Source organism: Peromyscus eremicus, chromosome 5 (genome assembly GCF_949786415.1).
Source record: "Peromyscus eremicus chromosome 5, PerEre_H2_v1, whole genome shotgun sequence".
Taxonomy (NCBI): Eukaryota; Metazoa; Chordata; class Mammalia; order Rodentia; family Cricetidae; genus Peromyscus; species Peromyscus eremicus.
In genome coordinates this window covers 125062418-125085089 of record NC_081420.1, presented here as the reverse complement: position 1 = coordinate 125085089, position 22672 = coordinate 125062418, and the positions used below count along the sequence as shown (strand labels likewise).

General features: G+C 50.7%; 1 protein-coding gene across 1 annotated transcript in view; it reads right to left on the bottom strand.

Moving 5' to 3' along the window:
* Cacna1a (calcium voltage-gated channel subunit alpha1 A) overlaps window positions 1-22672 on the bottom strand; it is a 228042-nt gene that overhangs the window by 120932 nt on the left and 84438 nt on the right. Inside the window, exons 4-6 of the mRNA XM_059263091.1 lie at window positions 18209-18300; window positions 14118-14270; window positions 9523-9716 (exon numbers count right to left, since the gene is read on the bottom strand). Of these exons, the coding sequence (XP_059119074.1) occupies window positions 9523-9716; window positions 14118-14270; window positions 18209-18300 (439 nt within the window). The remainder of the gene's footprint in view (window positions 1-9522; window positions 9717-14117; window positions 14271-18208; window positions 18301-22672) is intronic.

Below are 22672 nucleotides of genomic sequence, written 5' to 3'. Positions count from 1 at the left end.
TAGGGAACGAGTGGTATGAGCACTAAGTGAGCATTTACTATGTACCTGTCCTCCTCTAAATATATCACCTATATTAATTCACTTGTCTCCTCTTCAAGAGGCCCTGTGTAATCACCATGTGCATTTTTTTTTAACATGGAATGAAGACTGAGAAAGACAAACAACCAGCCTAGAGTCACAGAGTGCCAGGTGTGGGTTTTGAATATCCAAAGCTGTGGACCTGACCTGTGTCCTGGAGAAGATTCTCCTACAGTCTAGGGATGGCGGATCCTCCCAGTGGTTGATCACCTGTAGCACTTGGGAAATGCGGGACTATTAAGTGTGGCTTTAAAAGCTCATCTTTATAAGTAAGCACAAATATTATAGGAAGATAGCTAAAATGAGAAAGACTGACATCAAAGTCACTGGTGAGGCTATGGACCAACTGGAACTTTCAGGTCCTGCTGACATAAGGGCACTATAATATACTAGTGCCCTGCAGTCACAAATTGGAGGACTTTAAAAATGGAAATTTATCTCACAGGTCTGTAGGGTGGAATTCTAAGGTCAATTTGTGGGCATGGTTGGTTCTTCTGAAGGCTGGGAGAGGATCTGTTTCCTGTTTCTTTCCAGGCATTTGGCACTTTTCTGGCCATCCTGTGTCACCCACCTCCAATTCTGCCTTCATCTTAACATGGCCTGCTTCCTATGTGTGTCTGTGGCTATATTTACCATTTTCAAAAAGACATCAATCATATTGGTTTAGGGACATCTACTGACCCCAATGTAATAAATTACATGTGCAGTGACTATTTCCAAATTAAGACACATACTGAGCTACTGTGGGTGGTGGTAAGATTTTCACTATGATTGGTCATTGTTTGCTTTTGTTTTTGTGATGCTGGGGATGAAGCCTAGTGCCTTGTGCATGTGACACAAGTACTCTAGAACTGAATCACACACCCAGACCTGTTTGTTTCCTTAGGAAGGGTATCATAATGGAGTCCAGGCTGGCCTCTAATCCTTGATCTTGCTGCCTGGGATGACAGCTAGGCACCAGCACACAAAGATAACATAAATTTTGAGAGGACAGAGCACTCTGAGAAATAACAGTTTCTACTCAAACTGGTGGGTGCATCAGCAATCCCTAGCCATGCCACTCCCAGATGGTTACCCAATGGGAATCTGAAGCTATGTTCACCCACACATGCACAATAATGTTCACACTGAACACCAGAAGAATGCCCCAAGCTGTGAACAATCTAGAACATTATCAGCAGGAGGCAGTGTACAGGTGTGGAATTTTGTCTGATGACAGGCTGCCATAGGAACCTGAACAACACCAAGTGAAAATTTCCACACACAGACGACATGCATGTGTGACTCCTAGCCAGACACAAAATATACATGTTGTATATTCTTCTAAGATAAAACCAGCCACTTCAGAGGGAAGTTTCTTAATAGACACAGGATGTTCTAAGGGGAGGTGAAACATTCCACCTTGCAGGGAAGCTCCTTAACTTCAGGAAGTAAACAACTCAAAAGCTTTAGGAAGCTCCTGAAACTAACCAGATTCACTAGGCCCCTCTCTCCCCAAGTGTACATAAGGGCTGTGGACAGACTCTCAGACACACTGAGCTGTCTGGAAGAAGCAGAGATCAGACAAGTCGCTTGGGAGAGATTCAGATCACTGAGCCACCTGAGAGCGTTTCCTAACTGTTGACCTGGCTGCAGGTACAGTGCATTCAAGGTCTCCAGTTTTTGTGAGCTGTCACCATTGCTGGGGTGTGCTTTTTGAGTCATTTTTGTTCCTTTTAAGTAACCCCTCATCCACACTCCTGTAAGTAACCCCAGTAAAACTTACTGGTTCACCAAATTGGACTTTGGATCGCTATCTGAAGTGGGTAGATGTTTGTTTACATCTTTCCATGAACAGTGTCACACAATAGCATGTTACACTCTGTAGCCAAACAGCATGAACGCAAAGAAAAGGCTAACTAGCTATGGTGTGAAGGTACCTGTGGCCCCAGCTACACTGGAAGCTGACGCAGAATGACTTGAGCCTAAGAGGGCAAGGTCAACCTAGGCAGCACAAACTGTCTCAAAGACTAACCACCTGCCTTCAGTCCCAGCCTGGTCTACACAGAGAATTCCAGGCAAGCCAGACCGAATAGTGAGACCCTGTCCAAAAAGTAACAAAGTTAAAACAGGGCTGGGAGTACTTAGAAGAGCACTGGCCTGCATAAGACGCCGAGTTCTCTCTTCTGCAAAATGAGGAAATAATTAGATATATCTATTGTTAATGTATTTACTCAAATAATTAAAACAAAAAGTCACTTTTAATCACAGCCGCAGACAGGATTCTGGAGAAAACGAATATCCAAGACCCTAGTCCACAGCCTGTTCTGCCAAGTCTGGCACCCCAGTGCTTTGCTCTGAAGGACTCTGAAGAAGGAAAGAGTCACTGGAATGTGCTGGACAGAAGGCACATGGCTCTGCGTTCCTCTTGGCACCGTGGAGCTGAGAGCTTCTCGTTCGAGTTCCTCAGGCTAAATATAGTTCTGGGAACCAGTGCCAGCAGCAGCCAGCTAGAAGAAGGGCCCTGGGCTGTCACATGGGATGGCTCATATGGGGCATGGGGTGGTGGAGGGTGGTAAGGGGCCCTGCCTCGGTTGCAGCTGTCCACACTGAACGCCCTGAGGGCTGGGTGACAGTCGTGGACTTTTGGCTTACTGAAACTGACAAAATCCTCTTGTGAATTCCAAGAAGGAGTGTACAACCATTTGTCCTCAGGTGGGAAAGCCGAAGTGCAGAGAGGCAAACTCACATGCTCACTGGCCTGTGGTTCTGAGTCTCCCGTAAGGGCGTCTAAGCTGGAACTCCCAGGTCCTGGGAGTGACACCCAAATCATCAGGGCAGGCCCTAATCCTGTGATCAATGTCCTTTCATAAGGAGGCCGTCAGGACAGAGACGAACACGCAGAGAAGGAAGGGCAACGGGAAGGATTCCCTACAGGTGTCTGAGGGTCACGGCCTGCTGACAGCCCCAGAGTGAGGGCAGGACACATTTCTGTTGTTTTAAGTCACTCAGCTTGTGGGAGGAAGGGACAGGGAAAGGACATGTGGAAGGGAAAGGACATGAGGAAGCCCTGGTGCCCGGCTTCCTCACGTAGCCTCTGAGTGGCACAGTCTTTCCAGGTTTGAGTTCACCCAGTGGTGAACCCCTCGAGGAGGCCAGCACCCCCACTATCAGCTTCTCAGTTGGGACCATCCCAACACTGCATTGTTTTGGAAAACATGTTATATGCGAACAGTCACTGTGATAAAAAAAAAAAAAAAACCTCCCAACAAAAGCAACCCAAGGGGAAAGTGTTTCACTCAAAGTTCAGCGTCCAGTCCCTCACTGTGGGGAAGTCAAGGCAAGAGCTTGGAGCAGCCGCCACACCGCAGTCAGGAAGCAGAGCGTCAGGGGCTGCGTCTGGCTTTGTTTCCCCTTTTTATACAGCGCAGGATCCCAGCCTAGGAATGGTTTATTCCCCTTGGTAGTTAGTCACTGAGGTTTTCTTCCTCAGAGAATTTCATCAAGATAGTTCCTCCCTCCCACCCCGAGCTGGGCAATGGTGGTGCTCATCTTTAATCCAGCACTTGGGAGGCAGTGGCAGGAGGATCTCTGTGAGTTCAAGGCTAGCCTGGACTACAGAGTGAGTTCCAGGACAGCCAGGGCTACACAGAGAAATCCTGTCTTGAAAAAACAAAACAAAACAACAACAAAAAAAAAAACAAAGGCAGTCCCTCCCAGGTATGCCTAGAGGTGGGTCTCTAGGTGATTCCAGGTCTGGTGACGTTGACAACACTCACTGTCATGTCATGTTTTTGGGGCCCTGTAAGTAATCCCCCTCATTCGTGTTTCTGTAAGTTTCTCCACACCCAGACACCTGTGAGGAAGCCCAGTAAATGTGTTGGTCTGCCAAACTGGACCCTGGTCAAATGGCTCTTTTGGCTTCTCCTAGGTTCTCTAGCTGGAGTGAACAGGCCTGTTTATTTCCCTAGGAAAGGTTATTAGCACCACAGCACACAGGTGCGCAGCAAAATGGCTTCCCCGTCATCCTGCTTTCTGACTGTTTTTAACTTCTGTCACTCTGGCCTCGCTCAGTGCCCCGTCTCATGTTGAAAATCAGTGGACCTCAAGAGCTGGAGGATTCTGACTCATGAACGGTGCTGAGTCCTAGCGTGGCGCCTGGTGCTTAGTGAGCACTCGATAAATACTCTTCAGGCAAATTAATGGCTAAGTCCCAGAGAAATCCTGAGGTGCCTCTGCCTTATGGTTTATTTCCCTCTGTTTTCCTTCAGCTTGGTTCATTCAGAAAAAAAAAAAAAAAAGCCAGAGAGGAAGTAAGGAAAAAGAAAAAACCCTCAATTTAAGAAAACAATCAACTTCATAGTTTCTGAGATAAAGATGCGGTGGATTTGACCACGAAGAGCCCAGGTTTGGCAGTGACCTTGAGGGAGGTCAAAGGCCCAGTTCACACGTGTCAACACACTGATGCCCGACTTGTTACTTTTCGGGGGGCGTCCTTTCCCCATCCACTCTCAGTTTGGATAAGCAGCAGTTCGTTGTTCTGTGAAGCCTGTCAGCACCTTGGCTTCCTCGGTTCCCTCTCTCCCTTCACTTGCCCTCCCCCACTGTGTGGCTTCAGTGTTGCTCACAAGGACCAGGGCAGTCCCGCCTCGGGATTTTGTCCTGGTTGTTCCACTGGGCTGGGTTGTCCGTCTGGGAAGACCCACGGGCTACCCTCACCTCTGTCAGGTCTTCTCGGCTAGTCTGTGACCCTTGAGCGCCTCCCTGCCCTTAGGTCACATGACTGTCTCACACCATCTCAAGTGCACCACATCTACATGTTTTCTTTAATATGTGTGTGTATGCATGTTCATGTGCGTGTCTGGGCGAGGGAAGCCACGGGTATCATTGATCCAGACAATTGTCCACCTCTTTTGAGATAGGGTCTCTTACTGGTCTTGGCCTTGCCCAAGTAGGTGAGACTAGCCCCATGGATTCTCATCTCTGCCTCCACAATGCTGAGGCATGGGGTACCTTGCTTGGGAATCAGACTCAGACCCTCCTGCTATCAAGACAAGTTCTTACTGACTAAGGTTCTGGAAAGTGAAAATCGGACTGGTGTGCAGCCTGGTTCTGTCCGTGTGAGTCACACTGAGCATAAAATAGTCTGTGCCCACTGTCTGATCTAACAGTCATCTGTTTCACCCGCTAGAACGCCCGCTCCTCAGTGCCTGAAATGTCACCACACAGGAGGCGTTGCCAATACACACGCATACAGTAGGCATTCACAGGGTGCTGCATACAGTTGGCATTCAATGAGTGCTTGTTGGATGAATGAGTGGTTGGCAGTCCCCCAGAATCACCTGATTTGAAATGGGACAAGTATCTGTGAATGAGAAAAGGCTTAGGCCACAGATTCATCCCCGCTGTTTGTGATCATTAGTCAAGAGGTGTGAGTCTATTAACAGACAGCAAACAGTTTTACTGTTTCTTCACTGACATTAACCAAGGGAAAGAAATGGAGTAAAAGAGGCTTATGGGGAAAAGCACAGAGAAGAGGAAGGAGAGAAAAGAGGAGGAGAAGGAGAGAGCAAGGAGGAGGGGAGAGGAAAGAGGAGAGACGGAATGTATGTGCAAGTTAACGAACAGAAGAAATACATACGGGGAATAAGACTAAGAGGGGTGGCTGCAAGGAGTAGTGACCAGCGTTGGATTAGAATCCCGTTTGCTTGAAATTGTCCGGGAGACTCAGCAGACTAATCTCACTTGTAAGTCTCAGTTTCTCATCTAGAGGATGGTACCAAAAACACATATTAAAAAAGGACACATCTTAACACAGGGCTGGGTTGTTGTTATTGTTGTTTTGTCTTTTCCCTGGGACAGGGTCTCACTATGTAGCTTTGGCTGGCCTGCAGCTACTGTGTAGAACAGACTGCTCTCAAATTCACAGAGATCCACCTGCTTCTGCTTCCCGAGTGCTGGGATTATAGGCGTGCACACTTGGCACAAGGCTTCTGTTTTTGTTTTAAAGATTTTTATTATTTCAGTGTGTGTGTGTGTGTGTGTGTGTGTGTGTGTGTGTGTGTGTGTATGTGTGTGATATGTACACATGAATGCAAGAGCTCACAGAGGTCAGAGGTGTGAGATCCCTCCGGAGCTGGGGTCCCAGGCAGTGGTAAGCTACCTGATGTGGGTACTGGAAATTGAACTCAGGTCCTCAGGAAGAACAGTATATGTGCTCTTAACCACTGAGCCATCTCTCCAGGCCCACGCACAAGGCAGTTTTTGAATCTCTAATTTTGGGCAGCAAGGTGGTGTTAGGTTGAGCCAAACATGGAGGTTGAGGATTTCAGTTACTTATAAACTATCACTTTATGACCACATCAGCTGCAGGGGCCACTGTGAGAGCCACTGAGTCTCAGAGTGCTACACAAAGTCTTTGAAATTTGGCACTGCCACGAAACCATGAGACTTATGTGACCCATTGCCACATGACCTGCTGCTACAGATGGCTACTGACGCTCCATAATGGTTTTAGAAAAAAAAAAAAAACCCAAAAAACTATTTCTCTATCCCTCTATATCTATCTGTCTGTCTGTCTGTCTGTCTATCATCTTATGTGTTCCCTCAGAGGTCAGAAGAGGGCATTAGACCCCCTAGAGCTGGAGTTACAGGGAGTTATGAGCCACCCAGTGTGGGTCCTGGGGAAAAGAACCCAGGTCCTCTGCAAGAGCGCTGTGCACTTTTAACTTCCGGGCCTTCTCTCCAGCCTTCTTTGGTCTTGTACTGAGACAGTGTCTCTAAGTAGCCCAGCCTGGTCTCACACTCTCAACCTCCTGTCTCAGCGTCCCCAGTGCCCAGATGACAGCTCTGTGCCAGCACATCCAACTCACAAATCTGTCTTAAAGGTAGTTTATGAGAATTGCAATATACTTGGTTATCTCTATCTTGCTGTATGTATATGTGCATGCATGACTGTATATGTACGTATGTATGCATGCATTTGTTGTGTGTGTGCCTGTGTGTATTCGAGTGTGTGCATATGTATGCATGTGTGTATGTATTAGATGTATGTGCCTGTATGTGTACATACGCATGTGTGCATGTGTGTGCTTGTGTTTGCCTAAGTATGTCTGAGGCAGATAAGGCCCAACAGCAACATATGTGTTTGTATGCATTTGAGTATTACATGCATGTGTACATGTGTTTGTGTGTGTATGCATATGTACATGTGTTTGTGTATGTATGCATTTGAGTATCACATGCATGTGTACATGTGTTTGTGTGTGTATGCATTTGAGTATCACATGCATGTGTACATGTGTTTGTGTGTGTATGCATGTGTACATGTGTTTGTGTGTGTATGCATGTGTACATGTGTTTGTGTGTGTATGCATTTGAGTATCACATGCATGTGTACATGTGTTTGTGTGTGTATGCATGTGTACATATGTTTGTGTGTGTGTGCATTTGAGTATCACATGCATGTGTACATGTGTTTGTGTGTGTATGCATGTGTACATGTGTTTGTGTGTGTATGCATTTGAGTATCACATGCATGTGTACATGTGTTTGTGTGTATGCATGTGTAGGTCATAGGACAACTCTGGGCGTTGCTCTACAGCTTTTTGCATGGATTCTGTGGGTCAACCTCAAGTCCTCATACTTGTGTGGCAAGTAATTTCTCATCTGAGCCATCCTCCCATCCTCGTCCTGTTTTTTAAAAAGCAACTCTATAAATGAATTTAGCTTTGACCCTGTAATCCCACTTCCGGAACGTAGATCCTTCAGACTCCATCAGCATCTACAAAAGCTCGACAAACCCAACCGTGCTCAGGGCACCGCCTGGTCGTGGGCGAGGCACCCTGACCTTTCTCTCCAAGGGACTGAGCATGTAAACCTCGGCAGCAGAACACAACACTATGCTGCTACACAAAGTATACGAAATCTGTCTTGCCACAAAGAACATTCTAGAAATTGTTATGAGAGAGGAGTGGTGGAAAATGTGCAGAGTGACCCATGGTGCTAAGATGGACAATTCAGATTTTTAAAGATGTGTGCAGTGTGTGTGCAATGTGTGTATGCACATGTCTCGTGCCTGTGTGTGCAATGTGTGTATGCACATGTCTCGTGCCTGTGTGTGCAATGTGTGTATGCACATGTCTCGTGCCTGTGTGTGCAATGTGTGTATGCACATCTCATGCCTGTATGTGCATGCAGAGGCTGTAGCTTGACAGTGAGTACATTCTATTATTGAACAGGGTCTCTCACTTGAACCTGGTTAGTCTAGCTGGCCGGCTTGCCCAGGGATCGCATCTCTGCCTCCAGAGCACCACAGTTCTCGGGAGGCCACCACACACATTCGGCATCCACGTGAGAATTCACACTTGTGAGACAAGTTCTTTCTCTACCAAACCATCTCCCCAGCCCAGGAGATAGATCTGGCCCTTCTCCTGCGGTCGGTCCTCCATGTCTGTGGTCAGGAATCAACACACGTCTGCCCTGAGCATACTCAGCACACCTCGCCCACGCTCCTGAGCTACACAGCTTACTTAAACCACATCTGAAGCACCAATGTAGCAAAGGCTGGCACACTATGATTTAGAGAATGGGGAGGTGTTCAGCTTCCGCCCCATTTCACACAGGGACTGTGAGCAGCCTGGACCGTGGTCTCGGAGGGGCTCTGCAACCGACGGCCCACGGCTGCTGAGGGGTGACGACCGCACGGGTGTAAGTGAGCAGTGGGGAGATGTGCCAAGGCACAGGAGCGCTCACGGTGAGGGACAGTGACTGAGCAGAAGGAAAGCAGGGCAGGACGGGTGCCTTTTCAGATCTGGCTGTGGAGTGGCCACTTTCCAAGTGTTTCAAAGTGACTAAATCCAATATACTCTGGCTTCTGGAACCCGGTGTCTGTCCTGTACTGTAGAAGGGGTGAGGCAGCCATGGTCTGTGACCACGCCCTGCACCTCAGCCCCTGCTGTTCACAGTTCTGTTTTGCCAGTGGCTTGTGTAGATGTGTGGAGTCCAATGCGTGTGCCCAGGCTCCAGCCGCATTTGTGCTGGTAGCTGCCTTCTGGGGAAAGGGGACACTTTCACACACAGGGAAGGATCTCACGGAAATGCATGGATTTGAGCTTAGACAAAGAACTTGGGATACTAGGTAATTTAGCATGGACACCAACATCCTCACAGTCACCCCTGGCTCCCATACACTCCATATGTCATGGGAAGGGCATGCCCAGGGCTGGATGGCATTGTCCAGGCTGGAAAGTCCCACTCTTTTACACATGCTGAGTTCAGGATTGCACATTGAAAGCATATTTAGCACCCGGTCGAGGCACCATTAGGAAGTTCTGTCTATGGACTATCTGGACTTCTACAGCTCAGGGCTTGCCCAGAGGCCGGTGAGCTTCTGCCCTGGACTTTCCAAAGGCGACCCAGCTCAGGACTCCCCTCCCATGTCACCCTGTGTGCTCCAGCACTCACATTGTAGAGGAGATCAGTCCAGCCTTCCATGGTGATACACTGGAAAACAGTGAGCACAGCGAACAGTATGTTGTCGAACTGAGTGATGCCGTTGTTCGGCCCTTCCCAGTACGGCTGACATTTGGTCCCGTTGGGGCAGGTGCGGGCGGGTTCCTCTGTCCCACACGGAGCTGGCGACTCACCCTGGATGTCGTCTAGAAAGGAGAAAGTGGAGAGTAAGAGGGAGAGGCAGGAAAACCCGACAGTGGTTATTGGGATGAAATATGAGAGTCTGGTTTTAGATCTCTTAATTCCTGTTTGCAGGACCAGATTCTTACTTGTTTTTTCCAGCTTTCCACCAGTTTAATTCTGTTTTCTTTTTGTTGTTGTTTGTTTTTGGGACAGGGTTTCTTTGTATAGTCCTGGCTGTCCTGGAACTTGCTCTATAGACCAGGATGGGCTTGAACTCAGAGATCAGCCTGCCTCTGCCTCCCGAGAGCTGGGATTAAAGTGTGCACCACCTCTGGGCCCCTGTTCTTTTCTTAACCTGTTGAAGCTGAGCCCTTTTCTTTAAGGCTACAGATTGTCCTTCAAGTGCAGTTTTTACTGCATCTCAGAAACACTGTTATGTTATTATTTATTATTGTGAAAATATTCCCTGTGGTGGTGTTAACAGAAATGGTCCTCACAGACTCATGTTCAAATGCTTGGTCCCCAGGAGTGGCACTATTGGGGGCATGGCCTTGCTGGAGGAAGTGTGTCACTGGTGGGCTTTGAGATGTTAGAAGCTCAAGCCAGGCCCAGTTTATGCAGACCCACCCTTTGCATCCTGGACCCACATGCTGCATCCCTGACCCCATTACCTGCATCTGGACCCTATCCTGCATCCTGGACCAAATCTTCCATCCTGGTTCCCTATCATGCATTCTAGAACCACATCTTGCATCATGGACCCACATCCTGCATACCTGGACCATCAACCTGCTTCCCAGGACCCACCTCCTGCATCCTGGACCCACCTCCTGCATCCTGGACCCACATCCTGCATCCTGTACAGCCAACCTTCATCACAGAAAGACATCTGCATCCTGGAACAACATCCTACACCCCTGGACCCACATCCTGCATCCTGGACCCACTCTCTTCCTGCTGCCTGTGGATCCAGATGTAGAACTCTTGGCTCCTTTTCAACACCATGTCTGCCTGCATGTCACCATGCTTCCTGCCATGATGACAATGGACTCTGAACCTGTAAGCCAGCCTTAATTAAATGTTTTCTTTTATAAGAGTTGCCATGGTCATAGTGTCTCTTCACAGCAATAGAAACCCTAACTAAGACAGTCCCAATTCCCATTACTGTTTCTCCTTTGACCCATGGGTAACCAATAAATATTTCTCCTGAAAAACAAACTTGAGAGAGAGGGGAAGAAAGAGAGGGGGTGGTTTCCTGTGTATTTATGACTGACTGTAACACCGAGTGACTCTGGGCCAGCCTTGCTCATGTCTGCCCCTCCCCTCCAACACACTCAGACTACTCGCTAACGTATTTCGAAGGCAAATCCCCAACATCAGATAGTCCCTCTCACAAACAAGTATGCCTCTTGGTTTCCAAATTCTTTCTGGGCTCGACTGGCAGCCGTGTGAGCCAGCATTCCATGCTGCATCTTTCCAGTCTTTAACTCCTGGAAAGTGTCCTGTGGTCCACGGTCAGATCAGGGCACCATGAAATGTGTGTCCTCTGGGTGTTCTAGAACCTCGCTGACCATCTTTCTTCACGACATGCAGAGTGCCCTGGGGTGAGGGACAGGTACACATGGTTCCTACTCTTACCTGAGGGTAGGAACAGAATGGAGCTTTCTTCCCTAATACCAGGAGATACATTGTGACATGTCAGGAGTGCCAGGGCATGCTCCTTAACACCAGACCCAACACAGCCTGCAGCAGAGGAACAGGCTGAACAGGTGTCACATCCAAATCCTTTGGTACTGAAGAGAATGGGGAGGGCAGGCACTGAACACTTGGTCAACCTGACCACAGATTCACTGTGGAGCTCTAAATCTTGGGAATCCTCCTGCCTCAACCTCCTGAGGGCTATGATGGCTGGTTTGAGAAGGCTCAAAAACAAAGATGACAGGCTTGAAAAGAAAACTAACAGCCAAGTGTATAAAAACGTGAGTTTCCGCTCAACAGACAACAGTTTCCTGTGTGCAGCTGACGTGACTGCACGCACTCCAACTGCCCCGCGGGGAAGGGGACCATACGTGACCCCCACTAGACGGAGTCATCCTGTCAACAGCAGGGAATGTGCCAGGGGTAGTGAGTGGCTCACACCTGTCACCCCAGCACCCAGGAGGTTAGAAGATGACTGGTTTCGGGCTAGCCGGGGCTATACAGTGAGACTGTCTTAAAACAAGACGAAGACTAAACCAACCAAAAAAACAAAACTAAAAAAAAAAAGTATAAAATAAACAAAGTCAACAAAAAGGCCTTGCTTCTAGTGGAGACAGCTACGCTGACCACACTAGACTTGCACACAGTGAGTGTGGACAGGAAAGCGAAACCATTAAAGCTTAAGGCTCGGGGTTCCACAGAAGGCCCTAGGAAGATCGCTTGTGTCTCTCGAACCTTCTCTGCTCCACTTTCAGTCCAAATCTGGTTCACGCAAACCCCTCTGTGTTCACCTGGTTAATTCTGGTGTCCCCACCTCCTCAGGCCTCCGACAGGCACCCCCTCAATTTTCCTGTGAGTGGGAAGCATGGAGATAACAGCACATCAGCCTCCCTGCCTAGAAACGTGTGTGAGCCAGGGTCTAGTTCGTCCAGGATTCTGGAAACTTAGAAAACAGGAAGCATTCCACTTTGTCTTGGAGTCTGTGAATGTGTGGGATGGCAGTGGGTGACAGGAAGTGGGCTCCCCGAGCCTGTGGCTGGGGACCGCCTATCTTTAGCAACATCATCCAGAGGTGTGCTCGACCCCAGCCCCCTCAACCCCAGCCGTCGACGCCAAGCACTCCAAGGGTTGATTCGAGAAACACAGCCATCCGGAGTCGGAGAAATTCAGCTATAAATACATTTTAAAATTAGCCTGCTGCCGGGGCGTCTGTGTATCTCTGTCTCTTACTCACACATCTTCCAGTCTTAATTGGGAGCGCTCTGGATTGCCTCCCGAATCCGGGCTGCTGTCCTCCATGGCCCCACCCACATTTGTCCCCCCACAACCCCACTGGGACCCCAGCCAGCCCTGGTTGGGGAAACAAAACAAAAACAAAAACACCCTGGACACTTCACACAGCCTGAGCCCCTAGGTCTTAAGTTTGGGTTCTTCTGTTTGGGGCTGATAGACACACTCTCTGTCTTCCGCCCGGGTGAGGCCAGGTGCAGAAATAAATCTGCTTCAATTAACACCTTCTTCATTGGAGAAAGAAATAATTAGGCCATTCCGTATTGAGCAAGCGTCACAGGCCCAGGAGAGAAGCAGGAGAAAGAGGAAATGAAGCCTCGGCCTTCCAGAACAGCGTTCCCAGCTGGGACCCGACCAGGACACCATCCTCTGTGGATCTGCTTGGGGTTAGTGGGTATGGTTGGTGCCAGGTCAGTTCTGCACAATTCTGCTTTTCTCTGGCTGCCTTTCCCAATAAGGCCCCACACCTCTCTGCCCAGGGGCTCATTCTTCCTCTGGCTATGGAAACCCAGACTACCTGCTCTGGAGTAGGTGGTCCAAGTATGAAACACAGGCACCCCCTCTTATTTGAGTCTTCTTGGTTCTGGGGCATTAGGCAGCTCGAGTTTGGGGAGTCTAGGATTGAACTGGAAATGCATCTGGTAGGGCCTCTACCTCCAAATGTGAATTCAGGATGTGTCTTCCACATTGCTGGTCGGACCTGAGCCCCAGGTACACCTCCATGCTGACCTCTGTGGGACCCAAATCACAGCTCCCTTTGGACTCAGCCTCCCAGGGGTTAGCTAAAGCATGATGGGGCATTGGGTAGGCAGGCAGCATCTGCTGGGTGCTGGGTTCTGACTGGATGAAACAGGATCCTATCAGAGGCAGGGTTCCCATTGCCTGGGACACCACCTGTCAGGTGCTGGGTTCTGAAGGAGCAGGGCAGGACCCTCCCTTGTTCATACTCTGTTGTCCAGCCCTGCCTCCATCTCTTTGGTGGGGGTATTCTCTCTGCTGTCCAGACACTACAGCATTGCTCTGTGCTCACAGGAAAACCCGCTCAAGAGCACACCCCCAGCCCATCTCTCCCTGTCTCCCAGGGGTGCCTCAGGGATCACATCCAAGCAAACCACCTGTCTTCTGGGCCTGCCTTCTAGGGGCCCTCAAATGCAACACTGTAGCCACGATCGATTGAGGTATCAGAAGCGACTGTGGCCTCTGTCTTTCCTGCAGGCAGTTTAGTCATGCTGGGGATGTATCCAGGGATTCATGCATGTTTGACAAGACCTGGGCCCCCAGCCAGGCACACAGCCTTCTCTCTGGTGGACTGCAAACAGGCCCATTGCTGTGGAGTCCCAGCTTCCAGGGCTGGAGGGGGGGACCAGTGCCCCTGCCTATCTTTTCTGGAGCTTTGTCCCCTGAGAAAGACCTCATATCCCACAGTATGGACCTACCTGTCCCCTCTTCAAAGCAGGTGGTATGAAATTTTCCCATATAAAATTCTAACCCTATGATTGCAAAAATAAGGATTGCAAAAAACAGGAGTAGGCCAATCTGCAGCAGAGGGATCATCGCCTTCATGATTGACTTCAGGACGACTTGTAAACCTGGGGAGACAGAGACCGGCCAGTGAGCAAGCACCCTGCCAAGTGCCTCCCATAGATCCCAGAGTGGGGATGATGAAGAGGAAGGCAGTCACTTCCCCTCCCCCCAGGAAGGCTTCAGTGTTTATGATCTAGGCTATGCTCTTTGCGGAGTTTCAGGGCCCAAGGGCAGTCAGCCAGGGCTTTGTAAGCCATTTTCTGGGACGCTCAGTAGCTTCCCTCCACAAGGGGGTGCTGTTTCCCTAAACTGCCCCAAGTCAAGAGGGGTCACCTTTCCCTTTCCAACCTCCCTTCCCTTACCAGCAGCCCTGCAGGGCCTGCAGCCAGCACCTCAACTCCCAGCTCCAAGGACCAGATTCCCTATTACCCCCTCAGCTTGTAGCCATGCTAAAAATCACCTCCATTTTACAGACTGGGGATGGAGGCTCAGGGGGTCTGATTTCTCTGTGGGCTCAAGGGACAGCAAAGCCAGGGTTCACCCGAGTCTGCCGACACTGGCCTGCAGTTCTCCACTATCCATAGTGGAGTAACTCCACAGAGAAGGAAGACACTGAACAGGGGCAGGTGGCTCCCGGGGGAGTGGCCAGCGAGATGTCACCGGCGTGGGAGATTTGGATGTGGAGAGTATCAGATCAGGGCCTGGGCAAGGCCTTGTCCTCACAAAGTCCCCTCAGTGTCTTCCCCTCACTGGACGTGGCTTTAGGTATTTTTTGAGAGACAGGAAAGGGTTAAACTGAAAATGCTTAAATTTTCATCCTATGTGAAAAGTCCCATGATTTTAAAACTTTTAAAAATTTAATTAATTATGGTAATCATTTGTGGAGGTCAGAGGACATCTTTGCTGAGTCAGTTCTCGACTTTTCTGTGGGTCTTGGGGATTGAACTCAGGTCATCAGGCTGGTTAGAGAAGCGTGTTACCCATTGAGCAACCCAGCCCACCACAATTCTAGAATTCAAGAAATGTTAGGACAATTTCTTCCCTTTTCCTTTTCTAGAAGGAAGCCGAATGAGACTGTAACTTCCTTGTGAGGCAGGTCAAATTCTGACCACAGTCTCTGTGCTGTACAGACCTCCTGTAGCCAGGAGGCTCCCATGGACCAAGTCTGCTCTATAAAGTGGATGCCATCTGAATAGTCTATACATATCCTCCTGTATCAATAATCTTGAGATAACTGTTGGTTTGTTTTGAGACAGGGTTTCTCTCTGTAGCCTTGGCTGTCCTGGAGCTTGCTTTGTAGACCAGGCTAGCCTGCACAGGGCAGACTGAGTGAGGGCCCTTTCCTTGTGTTCTTCACAGGTATGTGCTTTTATTTTCTAAATTTTTAAATGATTTGTTGTTATTGTATGTGTCTAAGTGGTTTGTAAGTGTGTTGGTGCCCCATCTGTGTGCCTGGTGCCCACAGAGGCAGGAGAAGGTACTGAATACTCTGGGAATGGAGTTAAAGACAACTGTGAGCCTCAATGGGGTGCTGGGAATTGAAGCACCACCATCTGGAAGAGCAGCCAGTGCTCTTAACTGCTGAGCCATCTCTCCAGTTCCTAAAGATTTATTCTTATGTTTGTCTGTTTGCATTCGTGTATGAATTTGTTCAGGTGAGTGCAGTGCCATCAGAGGCCAGAAGAGGACTTCTGGAGCTGGAGTTACAGGAGGTTTTGAGCTGCCAGACATGGGTACCGGGAACTGAACTCAAGGCCTCTGCAAGAGCAGCTGCCCCAACTCACAAGGTGAGCGGTTTTGCTCTGCCTTGTGCTCCCAACATGATGTGTGGCCTCACCACAGGCCTAACATAACAGGGCAGATAGAGCACTGGCTGAAACCAGTCTGAGGTGAGCAAACCTTTCTAAGTTGGTTATTGTGGGTGTTCCGTTATAGTTACAGAGGGCTGACTACCGCACACTCTCAGAGAGCCCAGGGCTGGCACGATGTTTGGATAAGTCCACCCAAAGACCACTGGCTAAAGTCCTGGTTCCCAGCCTGTGGAGTAATTGGGGTGTAGAGATTTAAAGGGTGGGGCTTTGTGGAAGGATGCTGTCACTGTGTGTAAGGCTTTTGATTTTCTGCGTTCTGGTGACCATGTGGTAAGCCACCGCCTATGAGTTCTCACCAAGATGTGCTGCTGGGGCCATGGGCCCAAAGCAAGGGGGCATGACTGAGGATTTGAACCTCCCAGACGGAGCAAAAACAAACCGTTCCTCTTTGTTTTTCAGTTTTTCCTTTGCTTTTATTTTATGTATATGGCTATTTTGCCTGCGTGTGTGTGAGTGTATCGGGGCAATGTCTGTGGAGGACAAGAGAGGGTGTTGGAGTCACAGACAGTTGTGAGCTGTCATGTGGGTGCTGGGAACTGAACCCAGGTCCTCTTGAAGAGCAGCCAGTGCTCTTAACCACTGAGCCATCTCTGCAGCCTTCCCTTTTCACATCTATCTCCCTCCCTCCCTCCCTGTGTGAGCGCACGTGCCACAGTGAACACACAGTGCGGCACAGGATGACTCTCGGAGTGGCGGATCTCCTTCCACCACGTGGCTCCCAGGAACGGCGCTCAGGCCGGCAGCTGCCTTTACTTCTTGTTTCCTCCCTTCATCTCGGGCATTTTGTGACAGTAACAGAAAGCTAACACCAGCAAATCCCCGGTCACCCTCCTCACCAGGGCCTCCTGTGAGTACTAGCTAGTCTTCCACTCTTAATCTAACGGGACACAGGACCGGCTGGGCACCCAGAGCTGGCCATGGGCCCCCTTTCCTGTAAGAGGAACGTGCTGGTGGTCAGCTGAGAAACCTCTCTTCGTATTTTCATTTTAAGTTTTCTTATGGTGCTGAGGGAGAAGCCAGAAACCATGATGGCTAGGCAAGTGCTCTACTACTGAGAGACACCAGCCCCACCAGAGAAACCTCTTTCAGTCTGGGTGGGAGTGACTCTGATCAGTGAGGCCGACACACTGAACACAGTGATGATAACAGAACCTAACACCGCGGCTGTTCTGGAGAGGAAGAGTTCAAAAAACTGGACAAGTAGAATTCCCAGGCAGAGTGGAGTCCTTACTTGTTTATTTATCTGTGTGTGTGTGCACATGCACGTATGTGGAGGTTAGGGGCCAACGCCAAGTGTCTGCCTCAAATCTCACTAAACCTGCCACTCGTCCATTCAGCCAGACCCACTGGCCAAGCGCTCCGGGGAGCCTGTGCCTCCACAGTCCCAGAATGACACCCGGCTTTCCCACAAGAGTGCTTGTGACCAATCTCAGGTCCTCGCGCTTGCGTGGTGAACATTCTACCATCTGAACCACCTCCCGGCCGCCCAGAGTAACTGCTTTCTGCTGTCTATCGGGGAGACTGTGGGGTAGAAACAGCCTTTGGCTTGGGGCTGAATCCTGAGCCCTCTCCGTGGTGTGTGAAGCCCAGGCACCCCTGAAGAACAAGAGAGCAGGAGAATGTGCACAGACCCTGTGCTCATTCCACCCACCTGCTAAGGACTCCTCTGCGCCTTGTCCTTCTCACCTGTGCAATGGGTATCCGCCAACTGAGCGCAGTGGAGAAAGAACGAGAGCACGGAGGCTCTTCCTGCAGTGCTCTGCTCACAGGAGTAAGCGCCTACGGTCGCCACCACAGGCTCACCGCCCAGGCACGGAGTTCCACTTGCTAACTCTAACTCAGCCCTTCTTTGTCCTGTGACCCTAACCCAACTACTCAGGCACCTGAGCCGACATGCCTCCCCGTAAAACAGAGACATCGGCACAGTTTATACAACAGGTGGTGGGTGCTGAGGGAACTGTGTGCAGAACATGACTCCGGTAGACTGTAGGCGCTCAATAAAGGGGTGAGGCCTCTGGTTTGCTTCCAGAGACCACCTAGACCTGATTCCTGGGAAACCCCTGAGGGGCATCCTGCCCTGATGGGAACGGGGCCCCAAGCAGAGCCTTCTAGAAGGATGGAGACTCACGCACTTGGGATTCCAGACACCAGCTTGAGTGGCCGCAGCACACGAACCGCCCTCAGTGTCCGTAGGTCAAACTCCGTCCCGACAGTGGCCAAGATGCTGCAGGAGAAAGCGACGGTGAGATGTGGGGCAGGGTAGGTGGATGGGCAGGCGCGTGGCACCAGCAGGTTCCCACTGGTGACCGGACACCATCAGGTCAGTCCCATCACCTGCCAAGTGGCAGTCGTGGTTCTTGTCTTATGGAGTGAGAGGTGACTGGTACCCATTTTCTTTCTGTGTGTGATGTATATGTATGTGTACCCGTGGGGAGGGTGCATACCTCTAATCCCAAGATGCTCATGGGTCAGCGAGGCTGGAGCACACAGGAGAGCGAGTGACACCCTGTTCACTTTTCTCTTTCTCCACGACATGCTTGTTTTATGTATGATAAACACATGTCTGCATGCATGCACGCACGCACGCATGCACGCACACACACACACACAATTTTTGAGACAGTGTCACACTGTATAGCCTTGGCAGGCCTGGAACTAACTGTATAGACCAGGCTGACCTCACACTCACAGAGATCCTCCTGCTTCTGCCTCCCAAGTGCCAGGAGTAAAGGTGTGCCACCACACACAGCAAATATACATATATTTAAGACAGAGTGTCAAAAGGTAGCATGCTTATTATGTAGCCCAGGCTGTCCCTGAACTGACAGGAATCCTATCGTCTGCCTTCCAGGTGTGGAATTGCAAGCTTGAGCCGACATGCCACACCCACCCCTCCCACCCCCCACCCCACCCCACACACTTTTTGAAGACAGTGTGTTATCATATAGCTCAGGCTGGCCTGGGCTGTGCTCTTCTGACGTCACAGACTCCTGACTGTTGGGATTATGACTGTGCAGTTCTGGACTTCTTCAGATTTCCTCTGACAGGCACCATTCTATTTCTGAGCCTCTTTCCTCTTTCTGTGCAGACAGAAGCTGTTGCTCACTGTGTGCAAAGGAGTCACGGGTCTCTGTGTGTGGAGGAAGCTGAGAGAACCCAGTAAACACATCAAATGTCAGAGTGCTGTGGATTGAGGAGAGAAACGCGGAGAGAAAGGCGCACTGGGGATAGTGTCAGAGGGGAAGCGGTGGCATTTACATCAGTACAGGGGACTGCTCTTTACCACTGGGGGAGGGGACCGCTCAGTGTTCTTATCCAGGTTGGGCTGGGGTGTGGCTCAGGGTAGAGACCTGCCTAGGATCCCCAGTGAGGGGCAGGGGTGTGGCTCTGGGGTAGAGACCTGCCTAGGATCCCCTGTGAGGGGCAGGGGTGTGGCTCAGGGTAAAGACCTGCCTAGGATCCCCTGTGAGGGGCAGGGGTGTGGCTCTGGGGTAGAGACCTGCCTAGGATCCCCAGTGAGGGGCAGGGGTGTGGCTCAGGGTAGAGACCTGCCTAGGATCCCCAAGTGAGGGGCAGGGGTGTGGCTCAGGGTAGAGACCTGCCTAGGATCCCCTGTGAGGGGCAGGGGTGTGGCTCAGGGTAAAGACCTGCCTAGGATCCCCTGTGAGGGGCAGGGGTGTGGCTCTGGGGTAGAGACCTGCCTAGGATCCCCAGTGAGGGGCAGGGGTGTGGCTCAGGGTAGAGACCTGCCTAGGATCCCCAAGTGAGGGGCAGGGGTGTGGCTCAGGGTAGAGACCTGCTTAGGATCCCCAAGTGAGGGGCAGGGGTGTGGCTCTGGGGTAGAGACCTGCCTAGGATCCCCAATGAGGGGCAGGGGTGTGGCTCAGGGGCAGAGTGCTTGTCTAACATCCACAAGACTCTGACTTTCATCCCAAGTGGAGGGAGGAGAGGACAGACCAGCACTGCCCAGGAGAAATCTAGAGCTGCAGAGGAAATTTTACCTTTTCCATATTAAACAAATAAAAACAAACAGGTGACATTAATTCCACAATATAGTTATCTTCTTCTATGCAAAGTTTGATCGTTCTCTGTCATCCACAGCGGATGCTTCCAGGACGACCCAGCCCCATGCTGAAACCCAGGATCCACATTCCTTTGATGAAATGCTGTGGTGTTCATGTCAAACCTGCACAAGCCCTCCTGTGGATTGTGTGTATGGGCACACATGTGCCACAGGCCACTTGTGGAGGTCAGTGGACAACTTCAGACACGGATCCTTGCCTCTGCCCTTGTTTGAGACACGACCTCTTCCCTGCTGCTTCATTAGACACACTGAAGTTAAGGGCATGCACCACTACACACAGAGTTTGTTTTCAGACAAGTTCTTACTTTGTAGCCCATGTTGGTTCTGGAAGTGGGGGCAATTCTCCTGCCTCGACTTCCTGAGTGCTGGGATAACTGGTGTGAACCACCATTCCCAGCGACAAACACTCTGAGCTACAATCCCCGGCCCTAAATTATTATTACTTATTATCATTTGCAGTAGTGAGGACAGAGCCAGGGCCTCAGCTGTGCAGAGCAAGCGCCCTGCCATTGAGACCCATCTCCAGCTCTTGGCTCTTTGAGACAGATTCCCACTCTGTACCCCGAGCTGGCTTTAAACCTGCTTCAGTCTCCCAGGTGCTGAGACCACAAGCACAAGCCACTGTAGCAGTGGGGATTGCACTGCCATAGAACCCCATCATGTCCCTTGTCGGCTCCCACCTTCCTCAGCAAAGGCTGAAGCCTTCCTCATGATCCCCAAAGCCCTGAAACATTGGCCCATCCCCCACCCTCACCCACTCCCCGTCTTCTTGCTGATTCTGCTCCAGCCTCCCCAAACTTCTTCAGTCTTCAAAGACACAAAAGTTCAAGGCTACCCTTGGACTAAAACAAACAAACAAATAGTAGGATGGAGCAAGGTCAGAACCTGGGGGTGGGGGGACTGGGTATGAGAGCCGGGCACAGGCAGGGCAAGGCCTGAGCCTGGGGGTGAGGGGACTGGGTATGAGAGCCGGGCACAGGCAGGGCAAGGCCAGAGCCTGGGGGTGAGGGGACTGGGTATGAGAGCCGGGCACAGGCAGGGCAAGGCCAGAGCCTGGGGGTCTAGTGTTGGAGCCGGGTATGGGCAGGGCTAGTGCTGGGTATGACACTGACCCAAGGTCATGACACAGGTTCAAGTCCCTTTCTGGCTCCTGATGCAGAAGGCAGCAAAGAGGGATATGAAGACCCCAACGGGAGAGCACAGAGCCAAGGAGCTCAAATCCAGGGCACAGTCATAACTCTCAGACCTAGGCTTCAGTGACGCCCCGAATGTGCGCACCATGAGACCTTGGCCTTGGCTGGCCCAGGCCTCAGAATGGCAGAAACACTGACTTCTCTCGTGGCCGGCGCCACTTCAGTTGTTCCCAAGATGTTGGAGCTCTTGTCCCCTTGCCCACGTGCCCAGAAAGATGGTAGGAATTGGGAGAAACCAGGAGGCTTCGTCCTGGGGTCTGTGGGGACACTGGGAAGGTTGTGGAGCGGAGGAGGGACATGATTAGGGCTGGCAGGGGAAGACAAGCTTGACACCTGAGAGGACAGATTGGTGGCGATGAAGCCTGAGTTAGGAAGGAGCTGTGAGACTGGCCGGCCGGCCGGCGTAATGAGGACTGGAAGTAGGGCAGAGGCCGTGGGAGTACAAAGGAGGCCTTGGGTTATATATAGCTGCCATTAACGCTGTGCATCAGGGAGCCTGCCTGGGTGCGCTGCATCCGGCCTGCATCTGAGGCCGTCAGCTGCTCACGTCCCATTTTACAGAGGAGGATGCCAAGACTCCCAGAAATCAGTGTCCAAAGATCTGAGTCACACCAAGAAGGAACTCGAACTCAGAACCACAGGTGTAGACAACCTCAGGGCCCCACCCCGCAGAACTTGACCCTCAAGGGACTATCTGGATGGGGAAGGGGTCACGGTGGAGAAGAAAAGACACCCATCTGTTTGTTCACCAGAAACTTAGCTACCAGGCTTTCAGGGAGCACCATAGAGGCCACAGTGAACAGCTGAGGGGAGAGGCGGAGTGGCGTGACCCCTCCTGCACCCCCCAGCATCCAAGGAGGAAGTAAACGTGTGGGAAAGGAAGGGACTGAGGGGACTCCAAGAGCTGGTGCCGACAGAGATGGGAAGAGCTAGGAAGGAGGAGGTTCACAGGCTACCAGGACTGAGGGTGGGCATGCCGAGTCGGACACGCCTGAGTTAAAAGCTTTCCGGTAGTGCCAGGCACCATGACCACACCTTTAATCCCAACACTCAGGAGGCAGAGGCAGGTGAATCTCTTTAAGTTCCAGGCCAGGCTGGTCTACAGAGTGAGATCCTGCCTTAAAAACAAACAAACAAACAAACAAAACAAGCCAAAAAAACAAAACCAACTAACCAACCAACCAAACAAAAATTTCCAGTAGCTTCCATGAAACTTGCAAGAAAATCTACCATAGCCACGGGAGCTTGCCTGGCTTGGTCCTTGCTGCCCCCACTGAGAGCTCTCCCCCAAACATCTTCCCGTTCAGGCATCAGGAACA